Genomic DNA, 16,194 nt, shown 5'->3' with positions numbered 1-16,194 from the left:
GCTTCATCTTTTTGGGTTTTATCTTCCTTCCTCTGGTTCTTATTGGTGCTTCCTTTTATCACTTTTTCAGTGCTTCGTCTTCTTTAGTTTCTCCATCGACTTCTTCTCTGCTTCCCGCCGTGCCAACGAGTTCTGAGCCTCGAGACTCACAACATTCTGTTGATGAAGTTGCGGCGGGGGCTTCAGAGCTACCTGGCGGAGTTGCGGGCTTGGTCGCTCCGGAGGTAACTGTGGCCGTCGCGCCGAGTTCTTCTGGGGATTTGGCTCCGGCTTCCCTGGAGGTTGCTCTGGTCGCTCCTGCTTCGCCCCGGCCGGCTTCTCTTTCCCCTTCTTTTGCCTCCGGCGGCCCTTCCCTGTCCGATGACGTGGTGCAACAATTCGATGCCACTCATCGGTTATCAGAGCTGACCGCAGCCTGGGGGAGCTTGTCGACCCTCGCGACTTCTTTTGGTGAAAAGCTCCAGGTAAATTTTACTGCCACTTTTCTTTTGCATGCTTGTTTTTCTTCTGTCCTTACGCCCCGTTTCTCTTTGCCTCTTTCTGCTCAGTCTTTTTCTCGTGATCATTCTGGCTTCTTTTTCTCATCTGAAAATGAGAGGAAGTTGTCTTCGGAGGTGGACGCTCTGAAAGCCGATCTTGGCCTTCTCCGGGCTGAGTTGGAGACGGAGCGTCAGTTGCACCAAAAGGAGGAGAACGCCCTTCGCGCCCGGGTTGTGGAGACGGAGAAACAGAGAGATGCTGCGGTGGAGTCTGCGAAGAATGAAAACAAAGGTGCCGCGGGTTCTGTCTGTTCCTTCTTGTATTTTGACTTCTTTTTCTGCTGACTTGTTCTTTGGTGTTCTGTTCTAGCTCTCCGAGTTGAGAAACAGAAACTCTTGGAGAGTATTGATGAAATGAAGGCCCTTGTCCGTTCTAGTCATAATAGAGCTGAGGAGGTAAATACTCACGCTGAGGAAGAACTCGCCCTTGCTAGGCTGATTAGGCGTGGAGCTGACAGAGATCTTGTGCAGGCCCAAAAAACCATTGAAGGCCTATCTGGGAAGCTGGCGACGGCTACCGAAAATTGGAATGCCTTGTGGAAATCTTTTCGTTCGGTAGCCGACGTCCTCCGGACTTCGGCGGATGACGGGCAATCTTGGGCGCAGTTCATTCCTCGGATTCCGACTCGTTTCCAAGAGTTCGCGAAGAGGTGCGCCCAAGTATGTACCAAAAATGTGCTGGCCCAGGTCCGGGTCCTTGCTCCAGAGGCGCCTCTCTCCAAGATAGCGGAAGAAGCTGAAAGCCAAGAATATCTTGACGCCGTTGAAAAGATGGAGCCTGAGGTCGAAGATCTAGCCAGTAGGATTGTAGATGGTCTAAATATTGACCTTTCCCTCTCTGATGACAATGCCTGACTCGCTTGAGCATCCCCTTGTAATATTACACTCCTTTTTAAATGAAGATTCTTTATTCTTGTTGATGTATTCTTTGCTTGGGTGCGGTTGAAGTTATTTGACTTGTTGAGTACCTTGTTCTGTTCCCGTCTCTGCTCCGCAAAACGGCTCTATGTGTTATTCTTATGGGGCCCCTTGATTTGTCGGGTACTTTGTCCGTGTGATGACTTTGTTAGATGTAGATCTTCACGTTAGCAACCTTTCGCCCGCACTATGTAAAACGACTCGGTATAGAATGCAGCTTTGATAAACTTCGGCATCCGAGTGCTTTCTTGAGTGGTGCTTGTGCTCTTTTGAAGAAGAAGTACATCCATCTGGTTGTAGCCCCCGAGCCTCTTGCTTTTCGGAACGAAGTGCTGGAGGGTCTTTTGAAGTTAGATTTTGGTCGACTTGGTTCATTTGCTTTTTGTTTCGGGTGTTAGCTTTTTAGCTACCCTCGTCGGCGAGCTCAAGCGTCTTTTCAGCTATTTTGCTCTCGGCCGGAATGCTCAGGCATGTTTTCAGCCATTTTGCTTTTTGTTTCGGGTGTTAGCTTTTAGCTACCCTCATCGGCGGGCTCAAGCGTCTTTTCAGCTATTTTGCTCTCGGCCGGAATGCTCAGGCATGTTTTCAGCCATTTTGCTTTTTGTTTCGGGTGTTAGCTTTTAGCTACCCTCATCGGCGGGCTCAAGCGTCTTTTCAGCTATTTTGCTCTCGGCCGGAATGCTCAGGCATGTTTTCAGCCATTTTGCTTTTTGTTTCGGGTGTTAGCTTTTAGCTACCCTCATCGGCGGGCTCAAGCATCTTTTCAGCTATTTTGCTCTCGGCCGGAATGCTCAGGCATGTTTTCAGCCATTTTGCTTTTTGTTTCGGGTGTTAGCTTTTAGCTACCCTCATCGGCGGGCTCAAGCGTCTTTTCAGCTATTTTGCTCTCGGCCGGAATGCTCAGACATGTTTTCAGCCATTTTGCTTTTTTGTTTCGTGAAAACAACTCGTTGGAAGTCATGACAAGACATGCTGTGGATGAATATCATCTTTATTGATCATGAGTATAAACTAATACATATGTTTTTGAAGAGTATTGTCTTTCGTTGGTTGTGGACGTAGGTCCCTTGTGGCTTGCATGTCTGTTTTTTCCTGAGTTGTTTTTACGCATGGAATCTTCTTAGCTGGCTGATGTGCCATGTATTGCTGACTTCTTTTCCATCTTCGGTCATTAACTTGTATGTGCCGGGTCCAGTGACTTTTGTGACAATGTACGGGCCTTCCCAAGGACTGAGTAGCTTATGTCGTCCATCAGTCTTTTGTATCCTTCTTAGCACTAAGTCTCCAACTTGTAGTGATCGAGATTGGGTATTCTTGTTGTAGTGCCGTCTTAAACCTTGTAGGTATCTAGCTGATTGGAGGGTAGCGTTTATTCTGACTTCTTCTGAACTGTCGAGTTCTAATCTTCTTGTGTGTTCTGCTTCTCCTTCATCATATTGTTCTATTTTCGGGGATGTCCAGATCAAGTCGGCGGGTAGTACGGCCTCTGACCCGTAAACTAGGAAGAAAGGTGAGTGGCCTGTTGCTCTGCTTATTTGAGTTCGTAGCCCCCACACTACTTTCGGTAGTTCTTCAATCCATTTGGACCCATAGTCCACTAGTTCTTCGTATAACCTTGGTTTTAATCCGGCTAGTATGAGTCCATTAGCTCTTTCTACTTGTCCGTTGGCTTCTGGATGTGCAACGGACGCATAGCCTATACTGAAACCACAGTCTTGAGCCCAGCTTTTGAAATCTGTAGCTGTGAAGGGTGAGCCTAGGTCTGTGATGATTCGATTTGGCATGCCGAAGCGGTGCATAATGTCTTGGATGAACTCGACTGCTTTTGTCGCGCTGTATTTCGCGAGTGGTTTGTATTCAATCCACTTGGTAAACTTGTCGATTGCCACAAAGATGTACTCGAAGCCGCCTTTTGCTTTTTTCAGGGGTCCTACTTGATCTAGCCCCCAGCAGGAAAAAGGCCAAGCGGGTGGGATGCAGATAAGATTGTGAGCTGGTACATGGGCTTGTCTTGCAAACATTTGGCAACCTTTGCATTTTCTGACAAGCTCTTCTGCGTCTTTCAAAGCGGTTGGCCAGTAGAATCCGGTGCGAAATGCTTTGCCAACTAGTGTCCTTGAAGCAGCATGATTTCCACAGCAACCTGAGTGTATTTCGTCTAGGATCTCTTTACCTTCTTGAAACGAAACACATTTTAGGAGTACTCCTGATGATGCTGCTCTTCTGTAAAGTTTATCTCCTACTAGAACGTAGTTTTTGCTTCTGCGAATGACTTGGGTGGCTTCTGCCTTATCTGTTGGTAATTTGTTTTCTTTGATATAGTCAATGAAAACTTGAGTCCATGAAGTGTTGATTATCAAGATCTGAACGCCTTTAGCCTGAATTTCATGTGTTGTTTCACCGGGTTGTTTGATAGAGGGAGCTGATAGCTCTTCTATGAATACGCCGGGTGGAACCTTTGCTCTGTCTGATCCGAGCTTGGCAAGGACATCTGCTGCAATGTTGGAATCGCGTAGAACGTGTAAAATTTCTAATCCTTGGAAGTGTTTTTCAAGTTTCCGTATTTCGGCACAATAAGCACCCATGTTTTCTTTGGTGCAGTCCCAATCTTTGTTGACTTGGTTGATGACCACTGCTGAGTCGCCGTATACGAGTAATCTTTTTATTCCGAGGGTAATCGCGACTCGTAGCCCGTGGATGAGGGCTTCATATTCTGCTTCATTATTTGTAGCTTGCCATAATATCTGAAGGACGTACTTGAGTTGTTTTCCTTCTGGAGAAATGAGGAGAACGCCTGCTCCGGCCCCGCCTAGTTTGAGTGATCCATCAAAGTACATCTTCCAATGGTCGAGGATTGTATTTGATAAGGGCTGTTGAATCTCTGTCCATTCGGCCACGAAATCGGTGAGGGCTTGAGATTTGATTGCTTTCCGTGGGGTGAAATTGATGTCCAGAGCTCCAATTTCAACTGCCCACTTGGATATGCGCCCTGTGGCGTCTTTGTTGTGTAGGATGTCTCTGAGTGGAAAATCTGTCACTACAGTAATCTTGTGGCTTTCGAAATAATGGCGAAGCTTTCGAGAGGTAATGAGTAAAGCGTAGAGTAGTTTTTGTACATGTGGGTACCGGATTTTGGATCCTGACAGTACTTCGCTGATGTAGTATACTGGACGTTGTACTTTATACGCACGCCCTTGTTCTTCTCTTTCTATGACTATTGCTGTGCTGATTACTGTGGGAGTTGCCGCGATATATAGCATCATATCTTCATCTTTCTTTGGAGGTGTCAGGATAGGCGATGAAGTGAGGTATTCTTTAAGTTTTTTGAAAGCTTCGTCGGCTTCTATTGTCCACTCGAACTTGTCTGTCTTCTTTAGTAGTTTAAAGAAAGGCAACCCCTTTTCGCCGAGTCTTGATATGAAACGGTTAAGGGCCGCCATGCATCCTGTTAGTTTCTGCACATCTTTGACACTTCTAGGTGGGCCCATTTCTGTTATGGCTCGAATTTGCTTGGTGCTGGCTTCAATCCCGCGCTGACTGACCAAAAATCCGAGTAGTTGCCCTGAGGGAACTCCAAATACACATTTATTTGGATTCAATTTCCATCTCCATTTCTTCAAATTTTCGAACGTTTGCTGTAAATCTTCAATTAGGGTGTCTGGGTCTTTTGTTTTCACCACCACGTCGTCCATGTATGCTTCCACATTTTTACCGATTTGATTCCCAAGGCAAGTCTGGATAGCTCTTTGGTACGTGGCGCCAGCGTTTTTTAGTCCAAACGACATGGTCTTGTAGCAGTAGGCACCAAACGGGGTGATGAAAGATGTCTTGCTCTGGTCTTCTTCTTTTAGTGCGATCTGGTGATACCCTGAATAGCAATCGAGAAAAGATAATAGCGCAGATCCTGCTGTCGAGTCAACTATCTGGTCAATGCGTGGTAGTCCGAACGGATCTTTTGGGCAATGTTTGTTGAGATCTGTGTAATCGACGCACATGCGCCACTCGTCCGTGTTTTTCTTCTGTACAAGGACCGGGTTTGCTAGCCAGTCTGGATGTAGGATCTCCTTGATGAATCCAGCTGCCATCAGTTTTGTTATTTCCTTTTTAATTGTTGCCTTCTTGTCGGGTGAGAATCGTCGTAGCCGTTGTTTTACAGGTTTGGAGCTTTTGTTAACATCAATTCTGTGCTCAGCCAACTCTCTTGGGACTCCTGGCATGTCGGCTGGCTTCCAAGGGAAGATATCTTTGTTGTCCCGAAGAAAGTTGGTGAGCGCGAGTTCCTATTTTTCCGAGAGGTGAGCACTGATAGTTGCTGTCTTGGAGGTGTCGCCCGTGCCTAAGTCGATTTGCTTGACATCGGCTTCCTTTGGTGGTGCGATGATACTGGGTTTTTTAGCTGGTATTTCTAATTCTTCTTGGCTTGTTTCTGCCGCGATTGTGGCTATTTCTTTTCTCCCATTGTCAGCTTGTGCTTTGGCTGCAATTTGGATCGCCTGAACGTCGCAGTCAAAAGCGCGTTTTAAATCGCTTCGAAGAGAAAGGATACCGTGGGGTCCTGGCATCTTAAGCAGTAAGTACGGATAATGTGGTATTGCCATGAATTTGGCCAGTGCTGGACGTCCCAGGATTGCATGATATGATGAATCGAAGTCGGCGACTTCAAATTTGATAAACTCTGTTCGGTAGTTTGAAGGAGTTCCAAAGGTAACAGGCAAAGTAATTTGTCCGAGTGGCATGGCTGCTTTGCCGGGTACTATTCCGTAAAAAGGTGTGCTTGTTGGTGTAATCATCCCGGCGAGTTGTAGTCCCATTTTTCTTAGAGTTTCTGAAAAGATGATGTTAAGCCCAGCTCCTCCATCGATTAGTACCTTGGTGACGGTCATGCCAGCTATAGTCGGATCCAGAACCAATGGATAATGGCCTGCGTTTCCCACGCTAGTCCATTGGTCTTCCCTGGTGAATTGGATAGGATACTGTGACCAATTGAGGTATCTTGGTGTAGCCGGTTCTGCTGTCATAATGGTCCGCAGTGCTAGTTTTTCTTGATGTTTGCTTCTGCAATCCGGAGCCCCTGAGAAAATCACTGCTACCGTTCCCCTAGGTTTTTGGAATCCTTTGTCCTCGTGGTCGTCTTCTTCTCTTTTCTGATTGTCATCTTTGGTGTCTTCCTTTCTATCTTTTCTTGTGTATCGATCTTTGAAAGCATAGCAATTTCCGATTGTGTGCCTCCCGCTAGGGTGCAATGGGCAACGTATGTTTTCAATGTCATCATATCTTCTGGGTTTGGTAAACTTCTTTGATTTGTCGGCCATTGCCACAGTATTGTCTGGTCTACGTTTTCTTTCTTGATGTCTGCTATTTCGATGATTTTGCTTGTCCGAGTTGTCCTGGTTGTTTCTGTCCGGGAACCTTTCTCGTGTTTTTTCTTCTGCGGTAATCATTTTTTCCACTGTTCGTCTGAATTCTTCATTGTTTCTCGGATTTTCTTTGCAGAAGTCTTGAAATTGCCACCTAGCCATGATTCCGTGAGAGAAAGCCTCAATTACTTCTCGTTCGGTTATGTCATGCACTTGAGCTCGTAGTTTGCCGAATCGTCGATAGTAATTTCTGAGACTTTCGCCTCCCTTTTGCTTGAGTCCTTTTAATTCCGCATGGGTGATTGGATGTGTAATGATTCCTGCAAAATTCTCACAAAAAGCTCTTTGCAAATCCTCCCAATTTCTGATAGATCCTGGGTTCAGTTTGTCGAACCATTGGAGAGGCATGGCTTCCAGTGCCATAGGAAAGAATAGGGTTTTGATATCGTCATCTCCTCCGGCTAGTTCAATTGATTGTGAATATATTCTGAGCCATTGCCTTGGTTCAGTTTTGCCATCATACTTGGAGTGGTTAGACGGTTTGAATTTGTGAGGTAATCGTATCAATGCGAGCCTGTTCGCGAAACAGGGGAATCTGTCGTGTGTCTTGGTTTCTTTAAATTCGGATTCGGCACCTTCTTCTGGCCAGCTGTCGTTCTGACGGGAATAATCTTGCGAGATTGTCTGGGTAGGTACCCTACTCCTAGTCTTCCTTGTTTGTTCAAATCGGTGGCCCTGATTATGTTCCTTCCTACTTCCTTCGGCATGGCTTCCACTCGGCCCGAGTCTTTCGAAAGCGGATCTTCTTTGATTTTGATCTTCTTGCCTGTGGGTTGTTGATCTTGCGGGTATTCTTGATCGAGCTCTCTCTTCATGCGTTTTCGGGGTCGTCGATCGGAGCAAGTCCCGGAGCTGTTCATACTTCTCACTGGGGTGTGAAGTTTTTCCGAGTTCTTCTAATGCTTCTCGAATCTTATCGTAAGGTGTATTCGCCGTGCGTCTCCCCTCTACTTCTCGTTGCGATTTTCTTTTGTCGTACTCAGCCAATTCTGACTCGTATCTGATCCAAGCTTCCCTGCGCTGCCTAGCACGGTGTTGACGCCCTTGCTTTAACTTGTTTTTTCTTTCTCTAGCTTGCTTCTGACTATCTGTTTCTCCGTCGTAGCCTTGGGCGAACGGTGATATGTTGGATTCTGATTCATCTGATGATCTGACATCGGGTGCTTCTGGGGGATTTAATGGTGATCGCGGTCGTCGAACCATGAGCACTTCTCGCGCATGAGTCGCTCTGTTATTGGCGTTAGCTTTCATGCTGTCGGAGTTGCTAATAACTTTAGTGGGTGCCTCGGTGTCGTAGATCGAGTCTCCTTCTTGGTAGGGTAGAATTGCCGTCGTCGTCGTGCCGACTAGTTGGGTACTGCTGTCCTCAGGAACAGAACCTGGCCAGTGAATGATGCAGTCTTGGGATGTTATTGTTAGCACGAGGCCCTCCTGAGCTCCTGTCAGTGGTATCCCGCATCTTGGATTGAAAGATCTTTCGAACTGTCCTTGATAGGATTTTGCCATGTTGTCGAGTCCAAATGGAAAAGAACTCGACTTCTTGAAAGAATTCTGAGGGTGATCCGAGTTGTTTTGGGATGTGCTCTGGAATCTTGCCAAAAAAGAACTCGGATTCTTGAAAGCACTCGGATAAAACTTCGCCTTGATGTTTGAATTCGAATCGGATGCGAGTGGCCATGAAATCTGATTTGAATCGGATACTGTGAGCTGTGCGAATCTTCTGGCGAGCTGATCCGTTGTATTTGGTGAAATATGAAATTCTTTATGATGATCTGGATCTTTGAGGAGATGGCCCTGAAGCTTGCCGTTGTTGTCTGCCTCGCAGATCCATGAGCCGAAGATGAAAGTTGATTCCGTCGGGAAGATTATGTCGTCGAGGTCCATCGAGTTCTTGGATGCAAAGTCGCCGAAAGCCCCTACCTGGCGCGCCAGCTGTCGATGTTTTACCACCGATAGCCTGCCACGGGGGTACCCGGGGCAGTATGTTCGGGCTTCGGCGTATGCCGAACTCGATGGTTAACGCAAGACATAGTCGATTTATCCTGGTTCAGGCCCTCGATCGTAGATCGAGTAATAACCTTACGTCCAGTCGGCCTTAGCCTTTGCGTTGGATTGATTATCAAGGGTTGTGTCGTACAATTACTGTCCCCGTCTTAGGAGCCCTGCCCTCCTTTATATAGTCAGGAGGCCAGAGTCCTAGTCGGTTTATAATGAGATATCCTAGTAGGATTGCTTAATAGTTATACTACTAAGATTACAGGGGAAGAAACCTAGTTAGACTAGATCTTCTCTGTCCTTTGCGGGGTATCCTATGGGTCCCGCATCGACAATGTGTATATTTTTATGAACACTACATTATGCAGAGATGACATACTGGTGAATACAGTAAAAACAAAAAGTACAGAAATCACAGAGATTAGACTGTACCCAGCGGATGGTCCCATGCCGAGGGCATCGGAGGCTCCATTCGCACTAGTTGACATAGTACGTTGCTCGAAGTCGTGGACCACAGTTGATACAGAAAGATGTTCGCAGTGCAGTCCCACGAACGGATCGCTAGGAAAAAGACAGCTTGCGGTTTCGTGGGCAATCACCGGGAAGAAGATGTACGTGAACGAGCAGTCGTGGATCGCTCCCCAAAAATACACGTATGTTGCAAAAGTAGATCGGGGTGTTGTATTTGTTGCAATGGTTTGTACACGTATGTTGCAAGTGTCTGTTCCCATTGTTTCATCAGTTTTTCAGACGTATGTTGCAAGTGTATTTATCTAGATGTTGCATATATTTCACACATATGTTACAAGTATTTTTATCTAGATTTTGCATATGTTTTGCTATGGTTTCAAGTGTTTTTCATGTATCTTGCAAATGTGTCATCTGTCTTCTTTTATATGTCGCAAGTGTTGCATATTGCTATTTCAAAAGTAGATCTGGTGTTGCATATGTTGTTATGGCTATACATGTATGTTTTAAGTGTTTCTTCTATTTTAAATGTACGGTATAAATGTTTTATTTGGATGTTTTAAAAATTGATATCGGGAAAGAACGTGCTCTTGCTATTGCACTGCCGTAGGTCACCGTGCCATCCTGGGTCACCGCATCACGCGTCTGCTGCTGGTGGTGCTCTGTGGTGTGCGTGCGGGCATGTGAAATGGAGCGGGTCAGGATGGTCACGGCACATGCGTGAGCCCGCACGGCCTCTGGAGCGGGATGGGTGGGTCTGGCGTGGGTTTTTGAAGCACCGTCCGATTCTAGCACCGGCTGGCTGAAGCCTGTGTGTCTCCGTTGTGTGTCCCCTTCCGTATCTCCGTACACGTGGAGGCCATCCATTCGTTCCCTTGCCCTCGCTAATTTTCTCCGTCCGCGACGAACGACTGGAGAAAACGGAGCCGTCCGCTAGTCCGTCTCCCTCCGCTTTCTCCTCTCGACCTCTTCCGCTCGGACCGTCTCCCTTCGCTTTCCCCTCTCGGCCTTTCAGCTCGAAGCTGGTCTGCTCGCGTATGGCGTGAGATTGAATCGAAGGAAACGTCAAATCCCACGGTGATAAACTCGATTGGGGCAGCAGCGACCTCAAGCTTCATAGCGGTGAGTTGATTAGATTTACTGGAACCTAGATTGTAGCTGCGCATTTTGATTTGGATTGCTTGGATCTCGATTTTGGATTGGGGATCTCGATTCGAGTTTGCGGATTTCGATTTGTGAGGTCCATTCTGCCTTTCCTCTTCAGGTCCATCGAGCTGACATCACACCATGGTGGAACAACGAGCTGGGAGATGTCATTTTGCATTGACTCAGTTGCGTATTCAAGATAGTTGGCAGTAGCTCGTAGATGCTGTTGAGCATGAAGGTGACGGTCTAGCTTTCAGGACCTCTCTTGGCGGAATATGGCATCAAGACTTTCTCTTCCCCAGCAATTTTTTGTAAGGTTAGTTGTCTAGTGCTAATCCCTATTTTTTTCTTGATGAAGATGCACTCTTCCGCTTTCAGTCTGATGCTATCAAATCAACTATATCAGTTAGCTAAAAAAACAAATCGGAATACCTGTTTCTCTAAAATTTGCCCCACATCACAGAAAAACAAAAATTGCGGTCTGGATAACATTGAAATTACTGAATTAACAAAGCATGAGAGCCTAGATCCTTGCTATGATAAACTGTTCCATACATAAGATTCCATGGAAAGTGCACAGAACTCATCCGTTCTCCTAAGGGGATGAGACCTTCACTTAAAATTGGCAAACACATTATAGGGATTTGTATTGAATGACTGAGTAACATTTCCTTGTTGTGTATCTTGACCATGGTTGGGGGTCCCAAAGAATGAACTGAAAGGCGGAGGCACAAAACCATTTCCATGTGGATAGTAGCCTGGTATCTGTATTTGATTTTGGTACATACTACTCCCTAAATGACCCTGTACCAAAGAAAAAGGAATACTAATATCAGTAATGAAGATACGAGTAGTCTTGATAGTATTAAATATAGGCAACATATCAGGTGCAAACCAACCAACCTGTGCAAACTTGGAAACTACCAATCAGGACCACTAGATGCTGATCCAATGGATGGGGTGAGGGGCTTAAGCGCAAAAAAAAAGGCCGGCGGGTGGGGGGCTTAAGCGCAAAAAAATCCCACCTCAGGACCAGGTCAGTGTAGTGTGGCTGCTCATATGTTACATTATCTACTTCCACTGCAGGACCATAAGCCTTTGGGTCATTCTTGCCTTTCTTTTTCCATCGTGTGTTTGCTTCTGTTGCAGAACCAGAAGCCATTGGGTCATTCTTGGTTTTTTTTCTGCCGTGTTGCCTTCTCGAAACCACCAATTGGTCTCTTAGATCCATGAATTTCCTTCTCCTTAACCTTCAAGCCTTTTGGTTTGATAGCTTGGTCTTCTTCTTGTGTAGCTACAAAATAGATAATAATTAGATTTTGGTGTCATATGTATGGTGTTCACGCAATTATTACTCAGGCTATACCGGAGTGTGAACCTTGTGCGTGAGATAAGGTACCGACATCTGAATCAGCTTTAATTTTTAGGCTTTTCTCCACATCTTCTGCTAATTTCTCTGCATTATTCACAGCCATAAAGTGAAGGGCGGGCCTGGTGCAAGCGGTAGAGTCTTACCGCCTGTGACTGGAAGGTCCCGGGTTCGAGTCGCGGTCTCCTCGCATTGCACAGGCGAGGGTAAGGCTTGCCACTAACACCCTTCCCCAGACCCCGCACAGAGTGGGAGCTCTCTACACTGGGTACGCCCTTTATTCACAGCCATAAAGTATGTTTCATCAGATTCTACCGCTCGAGTAGCTAAATGAATATACATTCTGCATAACTCCTTTCTCTGTTTTGATAGCTTTGTTTTGGGATCTTCATGTGTCTCAGAATTGCTCTTTATATGAACTACTTTTGCATCAACTGTCCATCTTTATATAATACAGTTCTGAAAATCTTTATTGAACTTCTTATAGTCCTCCACAACTCCAGCAAGGTGCTTGCACGCATTCTGGTTCATATGCCAAATACAAATTCTATGATGAATCTCTGGCAGTACTATCTTGATTGCTTTAACCATTGCTGCATCTTCATCGGTTAAAATGGTTTGTGGCTTCTTGCCTGACATAGCAGTTAAGAATGTGTTGAAAAGCCAAACAAAACTCTCAGTAGTTTCATCATACAAAAGTGCAGCACCAAAAATTGTTGTTTTCTTGTGATTATTCACTCCAACTAGCAAACCAAATAGACGTCCATCATTTAATTTTCTATATGTTGTGTCAAAGCAAACAACATCACCAAAAACTTCATAGTCTGCGACCATTTTAGAATCTGTCCAAAAAATATTTGTTATCAAGTCATCCTCATCAACCTGAATGGAATAGAAAAACTTCCCATCTTCTGATGTTTTCTTCTCTAGATATTCCAATACTCCTCCCGTGTCCCCATGGTTTATCTGTAGTGACCTCTTTGAATACAATTTATTCTTCATATCTTCACGAGTAAATCCAAGATTCTCAACTCCACCTGCTTCTTTTGCCATGAGATCAAAGGTAGCCTTATTTGAAATGCCGACTGCTTTAGCATTTTCTACACTCGCAAGCTGTGCTTCTGTTATTTTTCTTTGAGATCTTAAATGATGAACTTGACTGCTAGTAGCAAGAATATGATTATGTTCAGGCTCAAACTCATAAATGCAGTACAATCCGTCTGTAAGACTTATCTTCATGCGAGCTTCACACATACATCGTGTCTCTGGTCTACTATAGCTGGAAGATTCTTCTTTTTTATCAGGACGCCGAACACCTATTGATAAATAAATAATTGATCAAAATGATGTTCTATCCCTAATGATGAAGAAAGTGGCACAAAACAAAAGTGATTTAATACCTGCACGAGAACAACAAAAGGTTGTATTCTTTATGGTGGTGCTGTTTTTCACATTATGTGAACTGCTCCTTCGAATACTAAAACCCTTGTCTCGAGCATAGGCATTGTAAAATTGGTATGCCTCTTCTTCAGTGCAGAATTTCATACCAACCTTAGGTATCCTGTCTCCCGTAGAATTTTCTACCTGAGTAGGTTCGGTCTGGATTTGTAGTGGGTTTCATGCAGAATATGTTAGAAATCATGCAAACTTGCAATGGCGGTTAAATTTCAAATATATTTGCATAGACAAAACAAATATAGATTATGAATATGAATGGTAATCCAATATGACTTGCATTTTCTAACTCTATTCTTACTCTGTCAGATGAGGGAATGTTGATCTAGAGAAACTCTGTGAGGATGTGACAGCAACAGGAGAGGTCGCATCAAGATTCTGGGTACCTGCGGAGAATCGGCCTCCATGTATTTAGCCGCGTCAGGCAGGGGGGGAATCGGCTGAGATGCCCCCATGAAGCTCTGGTCTCGTCGGCACCGGTCTCGTCTGGCATAGAGAGAATTGGCTGAGATGCAATTTTGTGTAGATTGAGAGAAACAAGAACAATGCTAATCTAATTACCCTTCCGTACCTAGATGCTAATCTGATGGAACCAGCTATTATAATTGGCGCCATTTTCACAGGCTCACGCCTTTTGCCTACTTTATTTAATTCAACTGGCGGGAGTTTAATGTGGGGCCAGAAAATGATAAGCACGTGATTAGGGGAGACGGACTACACGGACGACTCCGTTTTCTCCTGTCGTGCGGCTCCGTTTTCTCCAGTTATGCGTTGCGGACGGAGAAAATTAGCGAGGGCCCATCCCTGTAGGGAATGAATGGATGGCTAGCCCCCGGATCCTGAGAAAAAGTAGCTGTACACGTCTGCCCGGGCCCGTCAACTTTTGGAGCAACTGGTGGTGGTCTTGCGCTGCTGGGTTGGCACTCGGCAGTTTGGCGCCTTGGCGAGAGCGCCATGTGGCAGGGGCGTCCAGAGAAAAAAGGGATAGCGAGCGAAGGGTCACCATGGACCGCCACGCAGCTTCCACACTGCCCAGGGAAGGGACCCCGCAGTGGCTGCGCCAGTCAGTAGCCCAGCAGCACCTGCACGGCTCCACCTCACGCCACGCGCGCGCCAAAAGGCGAAAAGGGACAGAGGGAAAACCAGCGACGGCGCTGCCCTGCCACCAATCGCCTCTCCATCCCTCTTATCTCCTCCTCGCCACCAGGCCCACCACCGCCTGCTCTGCTACTCGTCGCTCGTTCCATTCTCGGCCGCTGCTCTCGTTGCAGCAGCCTGCGTGCGGCGAGATGGCCCTGCAGGCCCCGTCGTCTCTTCTGCGCGCGCCGGCGCCCGCGTCGCCGCTCCGGTCCTCGTTCTCCGCGCCGTGCTCGCTGCGGCGGCTGGCGCCGGCGCGCCGGCGGGTGGCCAGGGCGGCCACGGCCGCGCGGATCACCATGCGGGTCGCGTCCAAGCAGGCCTACATCTGCCGTGACTGCGGGTGAGACAGCCAAAGCTGGGCTCTTTCGCCCGCGCACGCCGCCGACTTCGTGCTCAGGGGTGCCGTCGTGCTGGTGCCTGATTTGCCTCTCTCTGTCTGTGTTGTTGCAGGTACATCTACAACGACAGGACGCCGTTCGACAAGCTGGCCGATAACTACTTCTGCCCTGGTGAGCACGAATTCTGGTGTCCTCCTTGTTCTTCTTATCTGGATGATTTTGTTTTCTTTTTACACTTGATTGATGCAACCATTGCAAATAGCTCTGTATCCGGTTTTGGATGATAACTTCGAAAGTGTTTCAGATGTCCTCTTGCAATTGCAATGCATGGCAAAACGTTAACAAGGACATACAAATGGAGTATTTGGTATTTCTAAGGAAGCTTGTTGCATTATAGTATTTATTTGTATATGAAATTTCTATGCAGCTATATATAAAAGAACAAGCGCCTCTGCTCGAAACTAAACTGGAATATACTACTTGTGTAAATGTAGTGCTTGAGGAGCTCTGCTGTGTTGCCAATGCCAGCATGTATATTTTGTCACAAAACTTGGCGTGAGCTTTCATGGCAACAATTTGAAGAACCAAATACTCCATCCGTTCCAAATTATAAGTCGCTTTGACTTTCTTGATACATTAGCTTTGCTATGTATCTAGACATATGTTATATCTATATACATAGCAAAATCGATGTACTAAAAAAGTTAAAGCGACTTATAATTTGGAACGGGGTAGTGAACTTGCGCACTATTTCAGACACCTTGCAAAATTTATAGCAATTGGACTCTTTTAAGAACACTAACTTTAAATGTTATCATACATATATACAAGTATTTTCTATTATTTACGAACAGCAAAAGAAGATGCTCCCTCCAATATTTGATCTGTTGTTCCCACATCGCTGATGCAGTTTGTGGAGCTCCAAAGAGAAGGTTCAGACCCTACGAGCCGGCAGTCGCTAAGAATGCAAACTCCACTGATGTTAGGAAGGCAAGGAAGGAGCAGCTGAAGAAAGAGGAATCCTTGGGGTAACATACCTAACTCAGACACACAAAACAGAACCAACACAAAGCAATTAACTATTAATATACGCATGAATTCAGCAACATTTGTACAGCTAATTAATCAATTGACTGAATTAACAAAATGTTTTGCAGGCAAGCCTTGCCTATTGCTATTATCGCCGGGATCATTGCCCTGGCTGGCCTGTACTTCTACCTCAACAATGTCTACACTTAAATGAAGAAGAGATCCATTTGATGCCGGGAACAGGATTCGTTCCATTTTGCAGTTCTTTTTCCTTTACCACTGCAAATGTGTTGTCTTGCTACAGTGTATACTACTAGGGCTTCAAGACTGTACACAAGTCGTTGTTAATCTTGAAATACCACACATTACTTAACTAGCAG

At 45.8% G+C, this 16,194-nt stretch overlaps 2 protein-coding genes across 4 annotated transcripts; one reads left to right on the top strand and one right to left on the bottom strand.

Moving 5' to 3' along the window:
- The first annotated feature begins 10,299 nt into the window (after positions 1 to 10,299).
- Positions 10,300 to 16,187, top strand: LOC136483934 (uncharacterized). 3 transcript variants are annotated; one of them, XM_066481100.1, is made up of 8 exons: positions 10,300 to 10,459; positions 10,602 to 10,799; positions 11,843 to 11,878; positions 11,955 to 12,120; positions 13,617 to 14,787; positions 14,898 to 14,956; positions 15,696 to 15,813; positions 15,943 to 16,187. In XM_066481100.1, exons 5-8 carry the CDS (start codon positions 14,129 to 14,131, stop codon positions 16,022 to 16,024), a joined length of 918 nt encoding a protein of 305 aa, XP_066337197.1. In that variant the 5' UTR covers positions 10,300 to 10,459; positions 10,602 to 10,799; positions 11,843 to 11,878; positions 11,955 to 12,120; positions 13,617 to 14,128; the 3' UTR covers positions 16,025 to 16,187. The 3 variants fall into 3 exon arrangements, with proteins under 3 accessions (XP_066337197.1, XP_066337198.1, XP_066337199.1); XM_066481101.1 differs by lacking the exons at positions 11,843 to 11,878; positions 11,955 to 12,120; XM_066481102.1 differs by lacking the exons at positions 10,300 to 10,459; positions 10,602 to 10,799 and having other exon boundaries at positions 10,879 to 11,878.
- Positions 12,143 to 13,608, bottom strand: LOC136483936 (protein FAR1-RELATED SEQUENCE 5-like). The gene has a single exon (XM_066481103.1). The coding sequence runs from the start codon at positions 13,104 to 13,106 to the stop codon at positions 12,297 to 12,299; it is 810 nt and encodes a 269-aa protein (XP_066337200.1). The 5' UTR covers positions 13,107 to 13,608; the 3' UTR covers positions 12,143 to 12,296.
- Positions 16,188 to 16,194: the final 7 nt, after the last annotated feature.

Source organism: Miscanthus floridulus, chromosome 9, assembly GCF_019320115.1.
Source record: "Miscanthus floridulus cultivar M001 chromosome 9, ASM1932011v1, whole genome shotgun sequence".
In the NCBI taxonomy this organism is placed as follows: Eukaryota; Viridiplantae; Streptophyta; class Magnoliopsida; order Poales; family Poaceae; genus Miscanthus; species Miscanthus floridulus.
This window is presented reverse-complemented; position numbering and strand designations above follow the sequence as displayed.

What these genes read in the sequence shown, in the direction of transcription:
- LOC136483934 (XM_066481101.1), top strand. Translation starts at nt 14,129, where the DNA reads ATGGCTAGCCCCCGGATCCTGAGAAAAAGTAGCTGTACACGTCTGCCC. An exon ending in TACATCTGCCGTGACTGCGG is followed by an intron (nt 14,788 to 14,897) that starts GTGAGACAGCCA and finishes GTGTTGTTGCAG; the next exon opens with GTACATCTACAACGACAGGA. An exon ending in CGATAACTACTTCTGCCCTG is followed by an intron (nt 14,957 to 15,695) that starts GTGAGCACGAAT and finishes TCGCTGATGCAG; the next exon opens with TTTGTGGAGCTCCAAAGAGA.
- LOC136483936 (XM_066481103.1), bottom strand. Translation starts at nt 13,106, where the DNA reads ATGTGTGAAGCTCGCATGAAGATAAGTCTTACAGACGGATTGTACTGC.